The sequence below is a fragment of the Hylobates moloch genome, unplaced genomic scaffold (assembly GCF_009828535.3).
Source record: "Hylobates moloch isolate HMO894 unplaced genomic scaffold, HMol_V3 SCAFFOLD_1, whole genome shotgun sequence".
Taxonomy (NCBI): domain Eukaryota; kingdom Metazoa; phylum Chordata; class Mammalia; order Primates; family Hylobatidae; genus Hylobates; species Hylobates moloch.
The window spans coordinates 203,299,842-203,320,861 of record NW_026652276.1 but is presented as its reverse complement, the minus strand read 5'-3'; the positions used below and the strand labels follow the sequence as shown (position 1 = coordinate 203,320,861).

General features: G+C 37.0%; 1 protein-coding gene across 4 annotated transcripts in view; it reads left to right on the top strand.

The window, feature by feature from the left end:
* Window positions 1-21,020, top strand: part of CADPS2 (calcium dependent secretion activator 2) — a 572,316-nt gene that overhangs the window by 525,961 nt on the left and 25,335 nt on the right. For all 4 annotated transcript variants that reach the window (XM_058426274.1, XM_058426269.1, XM_058426272.1 and 1 more), the window contains 3 exons: window positions 4,829-4,912; window positions 5,022-5,054; window positions 20,223-20,330. In XM_058426274.1, the coding sequence (XP_058282257.1) occupies window positions 4,829-4,912; window positions 5,022-5,054; window positions 20,223-20,330 (225 nt within the window). The remainder of the gene's footprint in view (window positions 1-4,828; window positions 4,913-5,021; window positions 5,055-20,222; window positions 20,331-21,020) is intronic.

Here is a 21,020-nt window from a genome sequence, read left to right as displayed (position 1 = left end):
GTGTTTTCTGTGGAAGATTTTATAACGTGCAGTGTAAATGATGCAAATATTCCTTGTTTATTTCATGAAGTGTCACAGCTAAAAATGCAGGAACTGTGCGTTTTGAACCCTAGCCGGAATCCTCCCGTCACTTAGAGTTTATGGTTCTACCTTCCATATGAATCTTATATGCTGTCAAAATCAACAAGAAATGTAAATGCACATGCCTTGAAGCACTCTTCGTGTTTCCTTCTACCAGTCACTTCTAAGAGTTTCATGAGACAAAGTCAGTAATTACCCAGACAGACTTTAGGTGTTAAATATTTTTCAAACAAGCCCAGTTAATGGCATCAGTAATAAAGAGCAGGGAAACAAAGAGATTATAGTGTTTCATTCCAACCCGACACCCTCAGGAGAACAGACAGCACAAGGCAAACCCATAAGTGTTTATATACTCCCTGAGCTGTACAGAGAAAGTTCACAGGAAGCAGTTAAAGATGCAGCAACTAAACCCAACATTTAACTGGGTTTCTTTGGAATCTTGCTGTTTTAAGCAATTAAAAGCCAGGTGGAAGGTATATCATTACTAGTCAATCTTAATGTTTATAATAGAGTTTGATTTTTAAGGTAGCTCTTCTACTAGGTGTGCCTCAACAAAAATCTTACAAAGAAAACCTTCCTGTAGGAACTGTACACCTCAGCTGGTTAATCCCACAGGTGCTGTCGCTGCTCACTGCCATGTAAGCACTTAGATTCCCTGCTGTACTGAGCCTCCCCAGGGACCTTTAGGGATAGGGAGGAACCTGAGGAAAGACTCTCCACTACTTTTGAAATGGAGACAAAGAATGCTGAGGCATGAATGCAGCAGACCACAGGTTCACACCTAGGACTAACTTGTATATAAGCCAATGCTGCTTCATGCTCTGAAGAAGATGAGCCAGACAGGCTGCCAGATGCCACAATGGAGAAACTTCTGCCCTAAATACATTTGCCAGCAGCCTTCCCAGAGAGTCATTTTAGCCACTCCATCTCTGCTATCCTTTGGCTCAGCTCCTGTGTCACCTCATAAATGAAGCTGACCCCATATCCTGTAGTCACAGACATTATTTCCTTCTTCTGGTTTCAGCTCTACTGCTTGCTGTCTACACTGCCCATAACACTTCTGCCTTGTGTCATGTGCAGTTATGTTCATGTCTCTCTCTCCCACTAGTTTGTATTTCCCAAAGGGAAAAGTTTTCCTTATCATAATTCTTTAATTAAAAACAAAATGACATTTTGAGTTTTTTTTTTTTTTTTTTGTGAGTCTCATATTTGCCAGGTGAATGCAGTGGACAATCTCCACCCAGGTTCACACCATTCTCCTGCCTCAGTCTCCTGAGTAGCTGAGACTATAGGCACCCGCCACCACACCCAGCTAATTTTTTTTTTATTTTTAGTAGAGATGGGCTTTCACTGTGTTAGCCAGGATGGTCTCGATCTCCTGATCTCGTGATCCACCCACCTCAGGCTCCCAAAGTGCTGAGATTTCAGCCGTGAGCCACCGCACCTGGCCAAGCTCTTTTTTTTTTTTTTTTTTTAACTTGAGACAGGATCTTCCTTTGTCATCCAGGCTGGAGAGGCACAATCATTGTTCAATGCAGCCTCAAACTCCTGAGCACAAGCAATCCTCCCACCTCAGCTTCCTGAGAAGCTACAGGCACACGCCACCATGCGCAGCCACTTTATTATTATTATTTTTTTTTTTAGAAACAAGATCTTGCTATGTTGTCCAGGCTGGTCGTGAACTCTTAGACTCAGGCAATACTCCTGCCTTGGCTTCCCAAAGTGCTGGGATTACAAGTGTGAGCCACCACACCTGAACCCTTGAGTACTTACATGCTGGGCACATTGCATACAGCATATCACTTAATTCTTAACACTTCTGTAGCATGATGGGTAAAGAGCATGGGCTTTGGAGCAAGACCACCTGTGTTTAAAGCCTTCCTCCTTCTGCCATCTGCCAAATAACCTTGAAACAGGCGGAATCCCAGTGGTTTTCTGACTTATAGTCTCAGCTCTATTCTACCTCCATAGAAGCCCCATAGATTTAATTGAATTAGACCCATTAGCTTAAGGACCAAACTCATTCCTGTCTTTGTCACTAAGTAATTCTAAGGCAGTCCCATTAACTTGTGACTTAATGTATTCAGGTTTTTAGACATGGATGGTGATTTTGCTAATCATATGGATAATATTAATTCTTTACATTTCTTTAGTGTTTGGCCGTTTTCACAGTTCTTTCACATAAATTACCTCCACTGATCTTCAGACCACTCTTGTAAGTTGGGCAGGATAGCTGTCCTTTTCCCCACTTTACTGAGAAGTACAATGAAGAGAGAGAAGCAAAATGACTTCACATTTATCTCATAGCCAGACAGTGGCAGAGCTGCAACTTGAGCCAAGATGTAAATTTGTTGACAGGCTTCCTGCCTCTATCTTGCTTTATCCCTCAGCAACACACATGTGTGTATGTGTAGACTCACTAGCAGGCACCAAGAACCAGGTGCTGGGCTACAGCCTCCATAGTTCAAGCTGTCTAGTAACCATAGCAATTGCCGCTGTCCTTGTGGCAAATGAGATCACCCAGTACACACTTGCTTCAAGATTTGAGTTACAAGAGATGAGGCATTTTCCACAGAGGGCCATTAAGTTTGGAATTCCCTTTCCCTGGTCTGACATAACCCTAGAGTATTCGTCTTCTGAGTCCTTGCAAACCACATCAAGTTGAGTTAGCCAGTCATGATTGGTAAGAAATCCTAACAGGCAGGAAGAAAGTGCTAAATTAACTTCTACATGTGAGCAATTCACAATTTTGTGGGTGGATTTTTTTTCCCTAGGCATCCTTTAGGATAGCTATCCAGGCATACGTTATTCTCATTCTTTAAAAATTGCACTTATAGTTCACAGTCAGTCTGCATGGTTTTGTTTCTGTGTTCTTACATCATGTCGCAAATGATGTGATGGAGAAACCTATGGGGAAGTTTTTGTTTCTTTTGCATAAACTATTTTGCAGTAATTGATCAGCCATAAAGAAAAGATTATCTCCTATGCACTCACAGCGAGTTCTCTAGTCACCAGAGACCAATAAGCTGTGTCCTTAGAACTATTATCACTTTGTTGAAGAAGCTGCTGTGTGAACAAAAACCAGTCTTCGTTAATTTCCCTTCTCCTATTGAAAAAACCTTGTCAGCATTTTCCCTTTGGGAATCTATAATGTGTCAATAGTTCATATTATTTTAGTTCTAAGGAGGAGAGATGTAGGGCAGTATGTCCTTCTTAAGATCTCTTATTCATCGCTCTTCATGCCAAATAAAGTAAAATGCATAGTGTATGTGTTTTTTTATTTCATAGAAATATAAATTTTTGGAATGTAAACCACTTTTGAGACTAATTTGAATTCCACATCCTCCCCCCTCACCCTAGTCCATTTAACTGATGGAGGAAGCCTGAGAAGTAAGGTGGTCAAACTGAGCTTGCATTCTACTGAGTGATGGAATTGGGATATACATTCTGAGTCCAGTACTCTTTTCCATTGTACTCTGCAGTGTGTATCTGTTTTCTCTCCATAACTGCTATGTAAGCTTTGGGAAGCAGGGATGATCCTTATATGTGCCAATTAGAACTGCCTGGTAAATGCTTGTTAACTAATGTCAGCCATTGTGTCATAGTTACAAGAGCTCATATGTTACAACACCTCCCTTTCATTATCTGTTGGTTTGGTTTTTTTGTTTGTTTTTTGTTTTGTTTTGTTTCTTTTTTGGGATGGAGTTTTGTTCTTGTCACCCAGGCTGGAGTGCAGTGGCATGATCTCAGTTCACCACAACTTCTGCCTCCCAGGCAATTCTGCCTCAGCCTCCCGAGTAGCTAAGATTACAGACACGAGCCACCATGTCCTGCTGATTTTGTACTTTTAGTAGAGACGGGGTTTCTCCATGTTGGTCAGGCTGGTCTCGAACTCCTGACCTCAGGTGATCCACCCACCTCGGCCTCCCAAGGTGCTGGAATTACAGGCATGAGCCACCCTGCCTGGCCCATTATCTGTTCTTTTATATTCAACCTCCTGTGTAGATGTAGAAAAAGTTGAAGGATGCCAAATAATATACAATAGAAAGGAATCTGATTAAGCTTGCCTGACATTGTTTCTTGACATCCACATTGAAGTTGAAAAATGTTTTAAGGAAAAACCTCATAGACCTAAGATTATTTATGAAATGGCTTCAGTGATCTCATATGTATAGTGACTAGATTCCTATGACACATTATTTTTTATTTTTTTAAAAATTGTGTACTATTGGCCAAGCACGGTGGCTCATGCCTGTATTCCCAGTACTTTGGGAGGCCGAGGCAGATGGATCACAAGGTCAGGAGTTTGACACCAGCCTGGCCAATATGGTAAAACCTCGTCTCTACTAAAAATACAAAAATTAGCCAGGCATGGTGGTGGATGCCTGTAGTTCCAGCTACTCAGGAGGCTGAGGCAGGAGAATAGCTCGAACTTGGGAGGTGGCAGTTGCAGTAAGCCAAGATCATGCTACTGCAGTCCAGCCTGGGTGACAGAGCAAGCCTCCATCTCATTAAAAAATAAAAATAAAAAATAAGGTGTATTATTTCCAGCCATGGGAAAGGAAAGGACGGTAGAGTTCATGTTCAGAATGAAAGAGTAAACATCACAAGTTAGTCTGACCTCAGCTGTCAGTTCATTCATTGTGAATTTTTGTGCCATGGAAGAAATTGATTCAGGAATTGTTTGCCCTGCTATTAGTTTGTATGTACAGTAACATTCTAAATACTCACTATAACTGTATTATAGTTTGTTTCAGTGTTGGAAGGCGTGTTGTCTAAGCTGTCAAGGTATGATGAAGGCACTTTCTTTTCATCCATTCTGTCATTCACTGTAAGTATTTGAATGAGTTCTCTTCTGTGGTCTTTTAACTGTTGTCATAGTACTTATATGGCAGTTAAAAAAATAATTCTCATAATTATCTCTTTCTTTCACACTTAAGGTGAAAGCAGCTGCAAAATATGTTGATGTTCCAGTAAGTATTTTTTATCTGCTTTTTAAAACTATATGGAATTCTTTAAAAAAAAAATTACAGTTCATCATGGGTTTATTTCAAATCTTTAAACCAGTGTCATTCCCTTAGGGAGTGGTTTATTTTCCTTAAGCAAGCACTAACCTTCATAACAAGGCATAGCAAGATTATTTCGTTGACTTTTTCTGTTGTAACTCAGAAACTCTTAAGGAGATCAGTTCATCATAAGAACATATCACCTGAATTGCAGAGGGAAGTTATAGCACTCTAGGATGGGTTAGAAAATGCCTCACACTATTTATAGAAAAACTGCTCACTTTTCCTCCCCTTTATATGAAAGCTGTAACGGGTTTCTTATAGAAGGTAAAATAATGATAAAGATGAACCAGTTAAAGAATTAGTTTTCTAAATACACAAGTGTTATATAAATCAGTAGTCACTTATTTTAACATTTGTTGTTTCATAGAATTCTTGGGAAATAACTCATAAATTTGTTCCAAAATTTAGATTCCATGAACAGAAATCATGAAACTGACTTAGCTACAATGAGAACATTCACATGGTAAACATAACCAACAAGTTGTGCGGCATTTTTAAGCTGATCATCATACCAAATTAGTTTTTAATTTAAATTCTATTATCACATATATGATCAAGGCCTAAGGTGTTCTGTGTAATCATTTATTTTGGCATATATGTCAATTTTCAAAGAATTAGAATTAGAGCACAGTGAAAAATAAATTAAGATTTAAGACTAGATGGAATATAAATTTGCTCTTTGTATTTGAAGAACATTATATCTCTACATTACCATTAGAAATGGTAACAGTTTTGAGTGCTGACAAGCTTTATGTATCAGTTGTAGATAGCTCTTATTTTTAGGATGCACCACCACATTTTGTCTCTGGCTTTATTGCTGCTGTAGTTATAAATGAGTATTTTAAATGAGAAGGCCCTGGACTTTTCTACCTTTGCATGGGGTTTCTTTGGAACTGGACTTTTTATTTTACAAATGTTTCCCAAAGAAGTCTTCATACCCTCCTCGTCTGGTACCTAGAATCAAGGAATCAGTGCTGGACCATAAGTAGAAAAAAGTCACATATGTAGAGCCCCACAAAGCAGCAGCATGAAAGGGAGAATTAAGGGGAGATTTTATGTTTGATATCTTAAAAAGGAAGACACAAATAATCTTGTATATATCACATTGGACTTCCTAACACACATATTATAATATAGTTTTTGTTTGATTTTGAATTACAAATGGACTGTGACACCAAAATTATTCATGTTCTTAGAGATTTTGAGGTTTTTAATCGGCCCTGTACTAGTTTATTCTCTCCATAGAATTTCAGAGTTGAAGGAGACAGAAAATGGTTCATTTACTTCCCTTCTCAGTGCAAGTAACCCCTCCTCTAACATCCCTTACAAAGATTCACTTGGGCGCGGTTTAATTATTTCAGTGGTTACAGGATGACCGTATGGCAGCCTACTCTTAAGTATTATGAGTTGAAATTCTGTATCTTTGTGAATTTTACCCATTAATCCTCGTTCTAATCTCTCTTCTGCATGATAGCTCTTTGCATATTTAATGACAATTTTCATGTCTCATCTTCCCAGGAGGTGTGGTGGCTATTCACAGGCGTATGTTGTCTGAGGAATGCTTATTTTCTAGATTAAACATTCTCAATTTATTCACTAAACCCACTACTTAAATATTTATTTATCACATACTAAGTGCTAGATCCTGGACATACATGATGAGATATACATTTCTTGCCCTCAAATGGTTCACAGTATTAAAGACAAAAGAGATAGGGAAACAGACATATCATTATGCACACTTCTATGGCAATCATATCCAGACTCTTCATCATGCCAGTTACTACCTTAGAGGAATTCTAGCTTATCAGTGTCAGCATTAAATCAAGTTGCCCCCTGGAGCAGAACATGCTATACCATAGATGTGGTTTGACCATGACAGATTACAAAGTGATGAATTCCTTCCTCAGTTATGGACATTACACTTCTATTGTTGATGCCTGTGAATATTAACTTTAAAAGCTGTAAGGTTTTGTTGGCCGTTATTCTTTTCTATACTCAAACTCCCGCAAATATGCCTCTCTGAAGCTGTCTCCTAAGACAGTCTCATGAGAAAAAGAGCGCTGGCTCACCTTTCACAAAAATTAACTGAAAACAGACCTAGACCCACGTACAATGCAGAACTATACAACTTCAAGAAGAAAATATAAGATAAAATATATATGGCCTTGGATTTGGTGATGAGTTTTTAGATACAACTCCACATAATTCATGAAAGAAAAAAAATTGATAAATTGGACTTAAAAATTGATAAGTATACTCTTATTCACTGTTAAGAGAATGAAAAGCCACAAATGGGAAGAAATATTTGCAAAACACATATCTGATAAAGGACTTGTATCCGAAGTGTTCTAAGAACTCTTAATACTCAACAATATGACAACAACCAAACTTTTTAAATGGGCAAAAGATCCAAACAGGCACTGCAACAAGAAAGATATGCAGATACCAAGTAAGCTTATGAAAAAATGCTCAATATCATTTGTCATTAGGAAAATGCAAATTAGAAGAAGATACCACTATGTACTTGTTAGAATGGCCAAAATCCAAAAACAAGCTGACAACAGCAAAATATTGACGAGGATAAGAGAGCAACAGGAACTCTCATTCATTGCTGGTAGGAATGCTACAGCTACTTTGGAAAACTGTTTGCCAGTTTCTTTTAAAGCTAAATATAGTCTTACTGTGTAACCCACCAATCACAGTTCTCTGCACTTGTCCAACTGATTTGAAACATATGTCCACCCCAAAATCTATGCACAAATGTTCATAACAACTTTGTTTATAATCACCCAAACTGGGATCAACCAAAATTGTCCTATAGTAGGTGAATGTATAAATAACCGTTGGTATGTCCATACAATGTAATTCTATTCAGCAAAAAGAAAAGAGCTCTCATCTCACATGAAGACATGGATGAATCTTAAATGCATATTGCCAAAAGAAGCCAATTTGAAAAGGCTGCATACTGTATGATTCCATTTATATCACATTCTACAAAAGGCAAAACTATAAAGACTGTAAACAGATTAGTGGTTGCCATGAGTTCAAGGTCAGGGAGGGCTGAATTGTTCAAATACAGGGGATTTTTTGGAACACAGCAACTATTCTGTATGATATTGTAACAGTAGATACATGACACTGTGCATTTGTCAAAACCAAACTTTAAAAACCCAACTTTATAGCAAAAAGAGTGAATTTGAGTATATTCAATTATTTAAAAACCAATTAGGTGATCACAGAATCCCAGGTTGGAAGGGAAACTATAATAAAATAATTCTATTGTGAATGTATAAGATAAACTCACTGAAAGAGGAGCGAGGAAAGTGCTGATCTGAGTAACTTTGGAAATTAGTGGAGTCTGTAAGAATAAGGGAAAATGGAACTTATAAATAAGCATTGTACTCTGGTTGATAAAGTTTTTCTCCACAGTTTAACAATTTTGAAGCCACTATATGTGTGTATTGGAATTGAACAATTAAGTAAATGGATGGTGGTTGGTAGGAGCCAGGTTTCTCACTGTTGGAGTCAGGTTAGAGGCAAGCAAAGGAAGGGGACTAGAATGATCCTGTAATGGATTAGAGTTAGAAATATCAGTGTGAATTTGTCTTTAGCTTAGTACAGATAGAGCTGGTTACATTTAACAGTATTTTTAGATATATGTATATGCGTGCGTTAATGTGCTCACATACATTTTCTTGCTCTGTTAGCTCAGAGAGCCTAGAAACAGTGATGCCCCAGTAGCAACAAGCCCACATAGCACTCAGATTTGTTCTCTAATCTTTAATGAAATGAACCAGGGCTCCATGGAGAAATGGCTGATGCTGGAAAATATACAAGATGAACGTGCAGCATCTTGTAGCAACAGAAAGGAGATGCTCACAAACAACACAAAACTAGAAACTCTGTGTTTCAAAGAGACACAGCAGATGATGGAAAGAGCTCCCAGTGGCCTAAGCTAGAATAATTTGAGCGAGCAAATATATAAAGTAATACTGGATTATAATCCAAAGCATAAAATAAATATCCATTGATCTACACTGATACAAGTAAATATTGAAGTACATAATGGGGAGAAAAGACAGCTCTCCCATGCAGAAGAACTCCAAATAATTAATATAGATACATCCCTCTCAAGGAGGTGGAGCATATATCCCTACTCCTTAAGTGTGGGATGTACATAGTAACTTCCTTCCCAAAGAGTACAATATGCAAAGGAAGATGGGGAGAATAAATTTCCAATGGAAAAATTTGAGAAATATTACCCCAGCCAGTTGACCAAAGGTCAACATCTGCAGTGATAAATCATACTGATAATATCAGCCCTTGATAGGATGTGATGAAAATGGCACTTTACCTCCATGGTCTTCCTCTAAAAATCTTCTAAGTACAGTCTAATCATCAAAAAAAAAAAAAATTCAGACATATCTCAATAGGTGATACACTACAAAATATCTGAGAATACTCCTCAGAATTTTCAAGGTCATCAAAAAGAAGGAAAGTAGGAGAAAGTGACACAACCAAGAGGAGTCCAAGGAGACCTAATTACTAAATGTAATGTGGTATCCTGAATGATATCATGGAAGAGAAAAAGGATATTGGGTAAAAACAAAACTGAATAAAGCTCACACTTCAGTTAATAATATTGTGTCAATATATGTTCATTAATTGTAGCAAATGTACCATACTAATGTAAGATGATGATAATAGGGGAAATTGGGTGTGGGTTATATAGAAACTGTATAATATTTCCACAGTGTTTCTGTAAATCTAAAATTTTTCTAAAATAAAATGTTTATTAAAAGAAAAAAGCACTGGCCAAGGACTTAATAATACCTTACTGTTAATTCATTTTATGTGGCTATGTGCCCTTGAAACTGTATGACCTTGGGCATTACTTCAGTGGCCCCAGTCTAGTCATCTATAAAATGAGTGAATAAGCTACATAACTGCATTAGTTCTTTTAACTGTAATATTCTGTCACCTTGTGAGTTCTTGTCTCTCTATGAGACAACAGAGCCCAAAAATCCCACCTGGAAGGTGATGAGAAAATAAAGAGCTAGAAAAAATTTTCTGGATAAGAAGGCAATACCTTCTGATAATACCATCGCTTGTCGGAATTTTTTTTTTTTTTTTTTTTTTTAGGACAGCCTCACTCTGTCCCCCAGGCTGGAGTGCAGTGGCCTGATCTTGGCTCACTGTAACCTCCACCTCCCAGGTTCAAGTGATTCTCGTTCCTCAGCCTCCCAAGTAGCTGGGAAAACAGGCGTGTGCAACCACACCTGGCTAATTTTTTGTGTTTTTAGTAGAGATGGGGTTTCACCATGTTGGCCAGGCTGTCTGAAACTCCTGACTTCAGGTGATCCGCCTGCCCAAAGTCTTGGGATTACAGGCGTGAGCCACCATGCCTGGCTGGAATGTTTTTAAAGCAATAAATAAATTGATTCTATAAGGTGAAAATTACAAATGAAGCTAAGTGGCATTCCTATGCAGAAAAGGAAGAATTCATGTTCCTAGAACATACTTATTTGTCAGATATTCCTTATAATTATAGCACAGTTGAAGATGTATGAGTTAACAGAAAATGACCCAAATCAAACCATTTAAATATAATAAGCATAGTCTTTTGTATCTTTGTAATGTATACTTTTCGTGACACTTTATGAATGAAAAAAATCATACTTAGGAGAAAAATGCTTCAGTATAGTCCTGAACAGAAATAAATTCCAGGCACGTGCCTCTTCACAAAGAAGTTGGTAGGATTCTCCTTGATATCTTTCTGATCTAGATGATGAACTGTGTCCTTCAGCATAGTTTGAGAGATTGCTCTTGGCTTGACAACCCTATCTTGGGGAGGAGTTCTGTGGCAGTTACACAGTTTATGGCCCTATCGTAGAACCTTGGAATGTTCATGTTGGCAAGGACAAGAAACATTTGAAAAAAAAGAAAGAAAAAGCAAGACCTGGACGAGGTGAGTCTGTCCTGTCCAACAATAACTTAGAAGGGAACTCAGATCTGACAGAAATTAGATGCAGGATGAGGATGAAAATGTTCACATTAGCTTTGAAGATAGGAATACTAAGCCAAAAACAAAAATTCTGCAGGTATAAATTATTATACTAACCCCCCCCCAAAAAAAAAAGTTTTGCTCACCTGTAAGATGTAGCTGATAGCAAATGTATGTTAAAAAGTTATATAAAAGATCATGTTTGACAATAATGTGGAGTACTTTTTGAAAAAATCAGGTATATAGATCCACGGAGGCTGCATAACAGAGGGGTTACTTACAGGCTGAGGAACCAAACTGCTGGCAGTTGAATCCTTGCTCCATCACTTCATCTATTATCAGTGTGACCTTAGGCACCAGTTTCTTCTTCTGTAAAATGGAGATGTAATTACACCTCCTATAGGCTTATTGTGAATATGTTAAGCAGTTTTCACAGTTCCTAGAATAGAATTAGTGCACAATAAATGCTAGCTATTATCATACATTATTATTATTGATTACAATAAAATGTAGTATCTTCATTCTAGGAAATAATCATTTCACTTATACCGTATTAATCACATCTATATGATTGTGAACAAGTCACATCTGTATTCTGTTAAGGCAACATTTTCTTTTTACTTCCTCCTGTAGAGAGCAGCCAGGCTAGTTAATGGGGTCTGGAAATAATGGCTTATGAAGGAAAAAAAAAGAAATCTGACTGTTCCCAGAAAGAGGGAAAAAAAATCTAAGAGATAAGATAGCCCTGATCGATATGTAAAGGGCTCCTGTTTGGAAAAAGGAACAGCCTGAGCCTGTATCAGTCAAGAAGATAGGACTAGGAACAATGACTAAAAACGAGTGGGAGCAGAACTGAAATCAGTGTAAGACAAAACTTAAAAAAAAGTTATTTACAAAGGTGACATAGTAAAAGCTGCACCACTATTTGCCAGGTGTGGTACTGAAGATTTCTGCATTATGTGGGAAATAGGACAAGATGACATTAAAGCTTCCTTCCAACTCTGATTCTGGAATTTTATTCTGTTGTCATACTAGTTACAGGACATTTTGGGGTTTAAGGATGTGTGTTGATTTGAAAAATCCCTATTTATAATGTTCTTATTAACATTATCACACACGCTGCATACCAACTCTATGCTAGACACTAAGGTGAAACAGCTGAAGAGACTTGGAGGCTATGATAAAGATTACTGTGGCCAAGAAAAGACCAAAACAATGAGGAAGAAGGAAGAAACTGTCTCTCTTCATTGGCTTAATCGTACTGGTGCCTGATCTTGGTGGTCTGTCCTAAGATGAAGGAGATGGCTAATCCTTCTCTTATCTTCATTAGGAATTCTCTCAAATATTCTCTTATCTTTATGATACTTTCCAAAGATTTCTCATTTCAAAATCCCCAAAAGGTGGTTCTTACCCACCTCTGTACTGCACAGACTTGATATGGGGTCGAGGATCTGAGTTCATTTTCCACCTTGCTCCTATCGAGCTGTTTGATCTGTGGGCTTCCATTTTCCCACCCATGCAGTAAGGATAATAGTATTTAAAAGTATTGCCATTACTTTTAATGGCAGAAAAAAACAATCACTTTTGCACCAACCTATAATCCCTGTGCTGCCTCCCTCATTATGAGAATTCAGAATTCAATGAGCACATTATCCTGAATATGCTTTGTAAATGTAAAGCACTATTGCAATAAATTGTTATTGTTTCTACCTGGAATGATGCTTCTGGCTCTCATGCATTACTCACTAGTTCCCGCTCACTACTTAAGAACATGACCAGTTACCGAAAGAAAAACCAGTTGCCTTCCACAGAGTGAACAATATTAGCTTTTTATTTTTTCATTTATGTTCCCTTTTAGAATAGTATACACTTTGCGTATATCACTGGTGGCTTTTAGGGTATAATCAGTCAGTTCAGTGACATTAGTGTTTTCCCTCTTCCTTCTTTTGCTTCCTTGCTTCTCATGTTGTTTACTACTTAGATAACGCCACCTGAATACTCAGAGCTGTACATCAGCATGAGAGCCAGACAGAACTCGGGGAACGGAGCTGTTGCCCACTGGGACATATTCACCTGGAGAGAGGGGTGCACACCAGGACCAGATTAAGAGCCTCACTCGTCTAGGAGTGGAGGAGGTTGTGTGTTGTGCTTTCCAGATGAATGTTTTGCTCCTCTATTCCTTTGTGTTTTATCTGTCTGGCTTTTCTCTCTTATGTAAGATAAATCCATGAGCTGCCTCTGGACACTGGCATTCTAGCACCCTGAGGTATCACTTAAGCCAAAATCCGAATGGTTCCAAATTGAGATGAGTAAATCCATCCCACTTCATCTAAACTTTAAAAGCTAAAAATGAAATAATGCAGCATTTTAATTTTACTTCTTCAAGTCCTCATGTAGTATTTTCTAATTGACACAACTGTAAATGAGGGAAAGGCTAGTGAACTGAGAGATTTAAAACCTTCATCGTTACGATTGCTACTCATGAATATAATAGTATAAAGCTCATAGGTAGTGTACACATTAGCACATTCTGTTGTTGGTGCTACTGTATTAGCAGCTATTCCTCTAAACTCTGGGATGTTAGTGATCTAACCATAGATCAGAAATAGCAAGATACTTGGTCCTCATAGTCCCAAATGGGGAAGGCATTGTGAACCCATACATCTCTATTGAAAATTAACTTGCCTCCTTGAGTAGTTCAGGCTAATATCTTAAACTATCATTCAGTATTTATTTTAATATTTAAAAGAAACTTCTCTTTGAAAGGATTTCCCCCAGTGATACAATAAAATGTAACATACTAATGCTACATAACTGTTTCTAGACCTATAAATGTATAAATTATGTAACTACTTAGAAGAAATAATGTGAAACATTCATGTGACTGTTAAGAATAAAAGTAATATGACTACCTAAGTTTTAGTAGCATTAATTATAATAGATTCTGATATCAGATACCTTCATAGCATTAAGGTAGGATTCTGCCTTTTACCAACTATACTCAAGTAACAGACAGAAGACCCTGATCCAGGGCAAGAACTCTGCAATAATGGAACAGCCCCTTAGAAATGTGGGATTGAATGAAATGTACGTACTAAAAACACACGCTACATGCTCTAAATCTAAAAGCTGTTTTCAAAAGGATGTGGGTGTCATTATTTTTAATTCAGAATTGTCTACTCCCAATTTGGAGTCAAAAGTACCTAAACATATAATAATTAATAGAATTTTGAATACTGCTAAATTTAACAAAAAAAAAAAGTTAACTGGCTGCTTCATTCTTGAAATAATACTTTGGAACTTTTCTTTTTTTTTTTTTTTTTTCAGACGGAGTCTCGCTCTGTCACTCAGGCTGGAGTGCAGTGGCGCAATCTCGGCTCACTGCAAGCTCCGCCTCCTGGGTTCATGCCATTCTCCTGCCTCAGCCTCCCGAGTAGCTGGGACTACAGGCGCCCGCCACCACGCCCAGCTAATTTTTTGTATTTTCAGTAGAGATGGGGTTTAGTAACACACTGTGTTAGCCAGGATGGTCTCTATCTCCTGACTTCGTGATCTGCCCACCTCGGCCTCCTAAAGTGCTGGGATTACAGGCATGAGCCACCGCACCCGGTCTGGAATTTTTCTAAATAACGATGAGTTTTTTTTATTCATGGTTTTTAAAAATCTATTTTTAAAATGCATATATTTGTGACTTGTTCGTTTTTTAAATTTCTTCCTCTCTGCCCCTTTTTAAATTATTTTTGGAGACAGAGTTTCACTTTGTCACCCAGGCTAGAGGGCAGTAGTGTGATCATAGTTCACCACAGCCTCCCACCTCAGACTCCCAAGCAGCTGGGACTACAGGAATGCACCACCATGCCTGGCTAGTTTTTTACTTTTTTATACAGGCAGGGGTCTTGCCATGTTGCCCAGGATAGTCTCAAACCCCTGGCCTCAAGCAGTCCTCCCACCTCAGCCTCCCAAATATAGACATAAGCCACTGCATCCAGCCCCCTCTTTATCAACTGTTTCTCTTCCCATCATATTTATTAAATATTTAAGTTGGCATAAATATAATTAGAAGGCTCTGTAATCTCTGCGTATTTCCATCTGGTTTTCTGTGGGAATACAATATAATAGATCTATTTTGTAAAAACTTTGCAAACTGTATTTAGTTTTTTACAACATAATGATCATGAATATATGAATAAACCTTTTTTAAGTATGTGAGAACATATAACTTATTTAAACTACTTCAAATGCTTTTGAAAAGTTTCAGGACATTTTTATTCAAATATAAAAATACAGAAATTGATGGATAAATGCCAGAGCATTAAAGATATATTAAATAATGAAAGAAAAATATTGTTTTTAACAATACCTGAGATAAATTGTATGTTTGTAGAACTATGTTCTATGATCAATTATAAATTTTTACTGAATCTTAAATGCCAGAGTTGAGATACAAATTGCTCCTACTATGATATCAAATTTTGAAGACATGTTATTTTTTATCTTATGTCTTACATGATCCTTTTTTCTCAAATAGTAATGAATGGCCAGACACAGGTATTTCATTAACAAAGCATGCAGATAATCATAACGCAGGATATTACACTTCCACTCTTGATTGTTTCTTCAAGGCAAGCTTTTCTAGGTTATGAGAAGTGCACTTTTGAATTAAGTCAATTACACTGTAGCTTCTAGTTAAGCTTTGAGACTGAAATAGTATATTTAAAAATTTGTCTCCTTGTTAAATAGGCACCATGACAGTGTTTGTGTAGTGTATTGTTAACCTCCAGTGGAAGGTTAAGCAGCTTCTTCTGTATCTAAATCTGTTGCCGTGAAAAATGACGGCAGTGTTGCACCCATCTACCCATGAATAGGGAAAGCAAAGACTTGCACCTGTGGGATTAGGTGTAGCAGCAGGAAGCAAGAGCGTTTGCAGCATATAATTAACAAGGAATTTTTTTCTCTTCTTTTTAAACAGCGTGTTCATCTTGCTAGGTTAACTAGTGATTAACGCTTGAAAAAAAAAATGCTGGAGTCTGCACCCTTTCTTAAACTCATTCACTCACTGATGTATTTGGTTACTTACGCAGTGTCAGAGGAACTCACCTTAAAATACTTCATTTCCTCCCATAGTTCTTGATCCCTTTGTGCTCATGGGGGAATTTTTTAGATTTTTGTGTTCTTTTACTATAACTTTGCTAGACAAATTCTATTATTTTCTGAATGAGATTAAAAGTAATTTAGGAACTGCTATTTTGATTTAGAGATTACTATCTTTATAAACAAGATGGAAGAGTTAGTGCGTAGTGAACTAAGGATCCTGGAGGTTTAAATGGGAGTATGAAAAAAATAATTTTCTCCAAAATGGGACTTAATACGTAGAGTACTTACCATATGGTTTTTGCTATTTTTCTAATATTAAGAAAACTATGATTACCAATTTAGAAGAGATTTCTAAATGTAGCTCTGTAGAATACAATATTCTTAATGAAAACTAATATAAATCCACAGCTGTTGAAGTTTAAGAGGCCACTCTTGATATAATTGGTAGTCGTGCATTTGTATCAGAATGTGTAGTTATAGTTTGTCTTTACAGTGCAATCATATGCGTTGTTTTCATGTACACACCAAAAAAACCCACAAAAATGTACTAGCATACTTAGTTGTTATTATTTTCACTAAACTTCATATTCTTATAACACTTAATAATGTAAGAATTAGATGCAGTGACTTTCAGTGTGTAAATTTTACCGCCGTAATAAAACACAGTTTTAGCACATGGGAGCGTTGAACCAGCGATAATATCTTCTATCCAAACACATTTGTACTGTAGTTAGAAACTGTTTAAAAGGAAAATTACATCTTTTTCAGCAATTTATCAGAGATAATTACCCTTCATACACCAAATGAAGGATAAAGTGTTTTAAAGAACTACAATTCTAATTGGTAAATGTCACCAGCTGTTGCAGTTACTCTTACTTGTGTATATTCTTTTAATGATTATACACTCATGCCACAAGCTACATGAAAATATATTCACTAGGTGTGAAATTCCCATATGTCACAATTTCAAGAATAGGTAAACAGCTCAATGATAAAGGAAGAAATAATTCCAATGAAGAATGTAAGAATCCTGGGTTTGTTTTTTAGGCAAGTGGATCTTAATTTGCCAAAAGAGAAGAAAATGCATTTTTTTTTAAAAAAAGGAAGCACTTAATTTTTTACAACAAACTTTTAAATGAGCTTTGCCTCAGATCCTCAACCAGAGATTTTTATTTCCTTAGAAAGTTGTGGAACTGTCTCAACTTAGAAATTTCAGTATTATATCCCTTGGATCTGCTAATAGGGAAAAGCATTTCGTTTTCTTTCAGGCTTAAACTGTAAAGTGTTTGTTAGTTTCAGGTGGTGGAAAATAAACTCTTCCGGGCCAGTGTTTCATGGTAGTCTAATCTTATAAGTGATCAAGGAAACAGAAAAGAAATTACCCTAGCGTCTATGGTGAATGTTTAAAGTCATTATTCAGTCTTCCTGGCCATAACTTAGTTTCCACAGAGACTGATAGGTCTAGTGACTGACTGAACTGAATGTCTAAGCAGTGGCCTTTAAAAGATGGAAACAAAAATGGGGTTGGGGTGGGGAGAAATAGTAGTAAAGACAAGCTTCCCATTTGTCTGTTCTTCAACTCTCAGTTCAACTGGGCTGTACCCAACTACCTTGGTATTTTGTATATTACAGCATCCTGTTTCTGGGTACTTGCCTGAAACTTAGATACTGAGCTAACTTGCTATTGTGTATTGAAAATTGTTCTCATGTCACTTTCATTCTGCAGCAGCAGGTTTTTTGAATGTTCTCATTTTCAGTGTTTTGACAAAGTTTGAGAGGCACAGAGAGAAATATGTATCTTAGGACTTAGTTTCCTTCAAGTATTAATAGTAGTAATCTTTGTACAAATTACCCTGCCTCTTCACTGGAAAAACTAATGTATAATCTCCCTAGCCCCAAAGAAGAAAACAGTCTAGCTTTTTTATTGTTTATCCTTGTAATTGTTTAAACTTTCAAACATTACTCATGAGAATTATTGAAATAGTGAAGGAATGAATTTGATAAGTTGCCTCCATTAGGTTGAAAATAGATGACCAACATTGTGTATAAATACTACTGAAGGAGAGACCAGTAAAGACATTTATATAGTTATTTCAAGTTACAGCTAATGTTGTTGTATCAGGGTCATGTTGAAAGGATCCTTGAATTTATGTGGTATATCTATACCCTTAGGCTAAATATAAGAGCAGTAAGAAATTGCAGTAATTCTTACTGCACAGAAATAACTTTGTAACAAAAAAATCAAATTAATTTTTATAAATGGAATAAGTAAGACATGCTCATTGCCTATACTATACATTGGTTAAGAGATGGTCAGTTTTATTACATTATATAAAATATGCCCCCTCCAAAAAAAATGGCAAGAACTCTCTTTCATTTAGGGAGAAGATGTGACCACTGTCCTAGCATCACTCACATGTATACCTTGAGTTGTTTTTTCCAGCAATGGTAATAGTTAAATGACCCATATCCTCTTTAACCTAATTTTCTTATAGTATTTACTTTTGCAAATGAGTCTGCTGACAAAGGTTATAAATGTGTTCTGTGAATATGAAATGATGCAAGGCTAACTGGCTTATTTGGGCATCAGTTCTCCTATCTATCATTAGGTCGATGGTCTACCTAACTAATAGATCTACCTATCTAATTGGTAGCAGATCTACCTAATGATAGATAGTTATCATTTTGTTCTTATTAATGTCATACCCTAATCAACAACTCAATACAGATTAGGAACCAACCCCAGGTGTAGATGACACAAGTAAGTACCTTCATTATCTAGTCCAGCTATATGAAGTTCAAGAAAGAGCTAAACATAAATCAAGAAGGAAAAAGTCTTTAGCAGCCATGCAGGCTTCTATCCCTTCCTAGTACTGACTTTGTAGCATCTATAGCAAGGAGAAATTGTCTTACCTCCTCTACTATTAGAAGACACCAAATGTTAAATAACTTTGGAAAGGTATTTAATCCACATCTTTGGCTCTACATAGCAAACTAGTTCATTGATACTCTTACCACATTTCTAAAAGGAAATAAATTATTTGGATAACATTGGTAAATATTGAGTAGAAGCAATGGATAATCCACAAGATATTTTACATTTCATTTTGTAATATAGTAAATATTTTCCCTAATATCTTCTTCAAAATATTTTACTCAGTTTAATAAAAAAAAAAAAAAATTAGTTTGTATTCCTTGAACACCCATCGTAGTTGAGGGAGGCACCCTAAGGAAAGCTAACATTTTTTGGTTTGGTTTTATTTTGTTTCATTTGTTAGTTTGAGACAGGGTCTGGCTCTATTGCCCAGGCTAGAGTACAGTGGCACGATGACAGCTCACTGCAACCTCAACCATCCAGGGTCAAGCAATTCTCCTGCCTCACCCTCCTGGCTAGCTGGGGCTACAGGTGCACAACACCATGCCCAGCTTTTTTTTTATTTTATTTTTTGTAGAGATGAGGTTTCACCATGTTGACCAGGCTAGTCTTGAACTCCTGGGCCCAAGCGATCCACCTGCCTCAGCCTTTCAACATGCTGGTATTACAGGCATGAGCCATGGCACTCAGTGCATTTTTAAATATTATTGATAAGCCAGCCAGAGATGATGCAAAGTAAATTGTATTTGCAATTGAGAAATTATAATTACATGTGGAAATTTTTTGGAAAAATTTATTCATTTATACTGCTTAACATACTGGCCTTTCAAGAGAGCCATTTAACAACAACAATAAAAAAAGATATCTACAGACCTACAACTCTATATTTTCAATTTGATCTCAAGTTGTGAACATCAGTAAGAAACTTTTGTTTGCTTTAATTATGGAATGCATTGAAGATGCTCACTGTTGGTTTAGTTTTAAGCTCATGTTATGACTGTAATTTTCAAAATTATTTTTCAGGGTGTGATTAAATAATAATTTCACAATTGAGACCTGATATTGTTTTGTTCCCCCTGCTTTTCCTTCACAACAGAAACCAGGAATGGATCTGGCAGACACCTATATTATGTTTGTTCGGCAAAACCAAGATATTCTTCGAGAAAAGGTCAATGAGGAAATGTATATAGAAAAGTTATTTGATGTAAGTAGTTTCCCTTGCAAGGTATGCTGACACCATAGATAAACTGCAAAGAGAAAAGTTGAATTTTGATGCTATGTTTGCAAAGCATAGTCTCCTTTTTCTGATCCTGTATCTTCTATACTAAAAAGTTGAAGCCTGCCAGGCATGGTGGCTCATGCCTGTAATCCCAGCACTTTGGGAGGCTGAGACCAGTGGATCACTTGAGGTCAGGAGTTCGAGACCAGCCTGGCCAACATGGTGAAACCCCGTCTCTACTAAAAATACAAGAAAATAAAGGCCATAGCTGGGTGTAGTTGTGGATGCCTGTAATCCCAGCTACTCGAGAGGCTGTGGCACAAGAATTGCTTGAGCCTAAAAGGCGGAGGTTGCAGTGAGCAGATTGCTCCACTGCACTTCAGCCTGGGTGAAAGAGTGAGACTTTGTATGAAAAAAATGACTAAAAAAAAAAAAAGCTGAAGCCATTCTAGAAATAGACCATCAAAGATATATTTGTTGGTGTGTGGGCCGGAGGGCTGGTGGGGTGCCTTCTGAGCATCTTCAGTTATTTGTCTTGGTGACCCATTTACTGAAATCCATTCTTGCCATCAGTTCATTATAAACGTAGAAGTTTTTTCTCCTTGAAGTTATTCCCCATTTCCAACTCCTCTTCATTTGCAGCTAATATAGTTGATAATTTTTGTACTTCTTTTG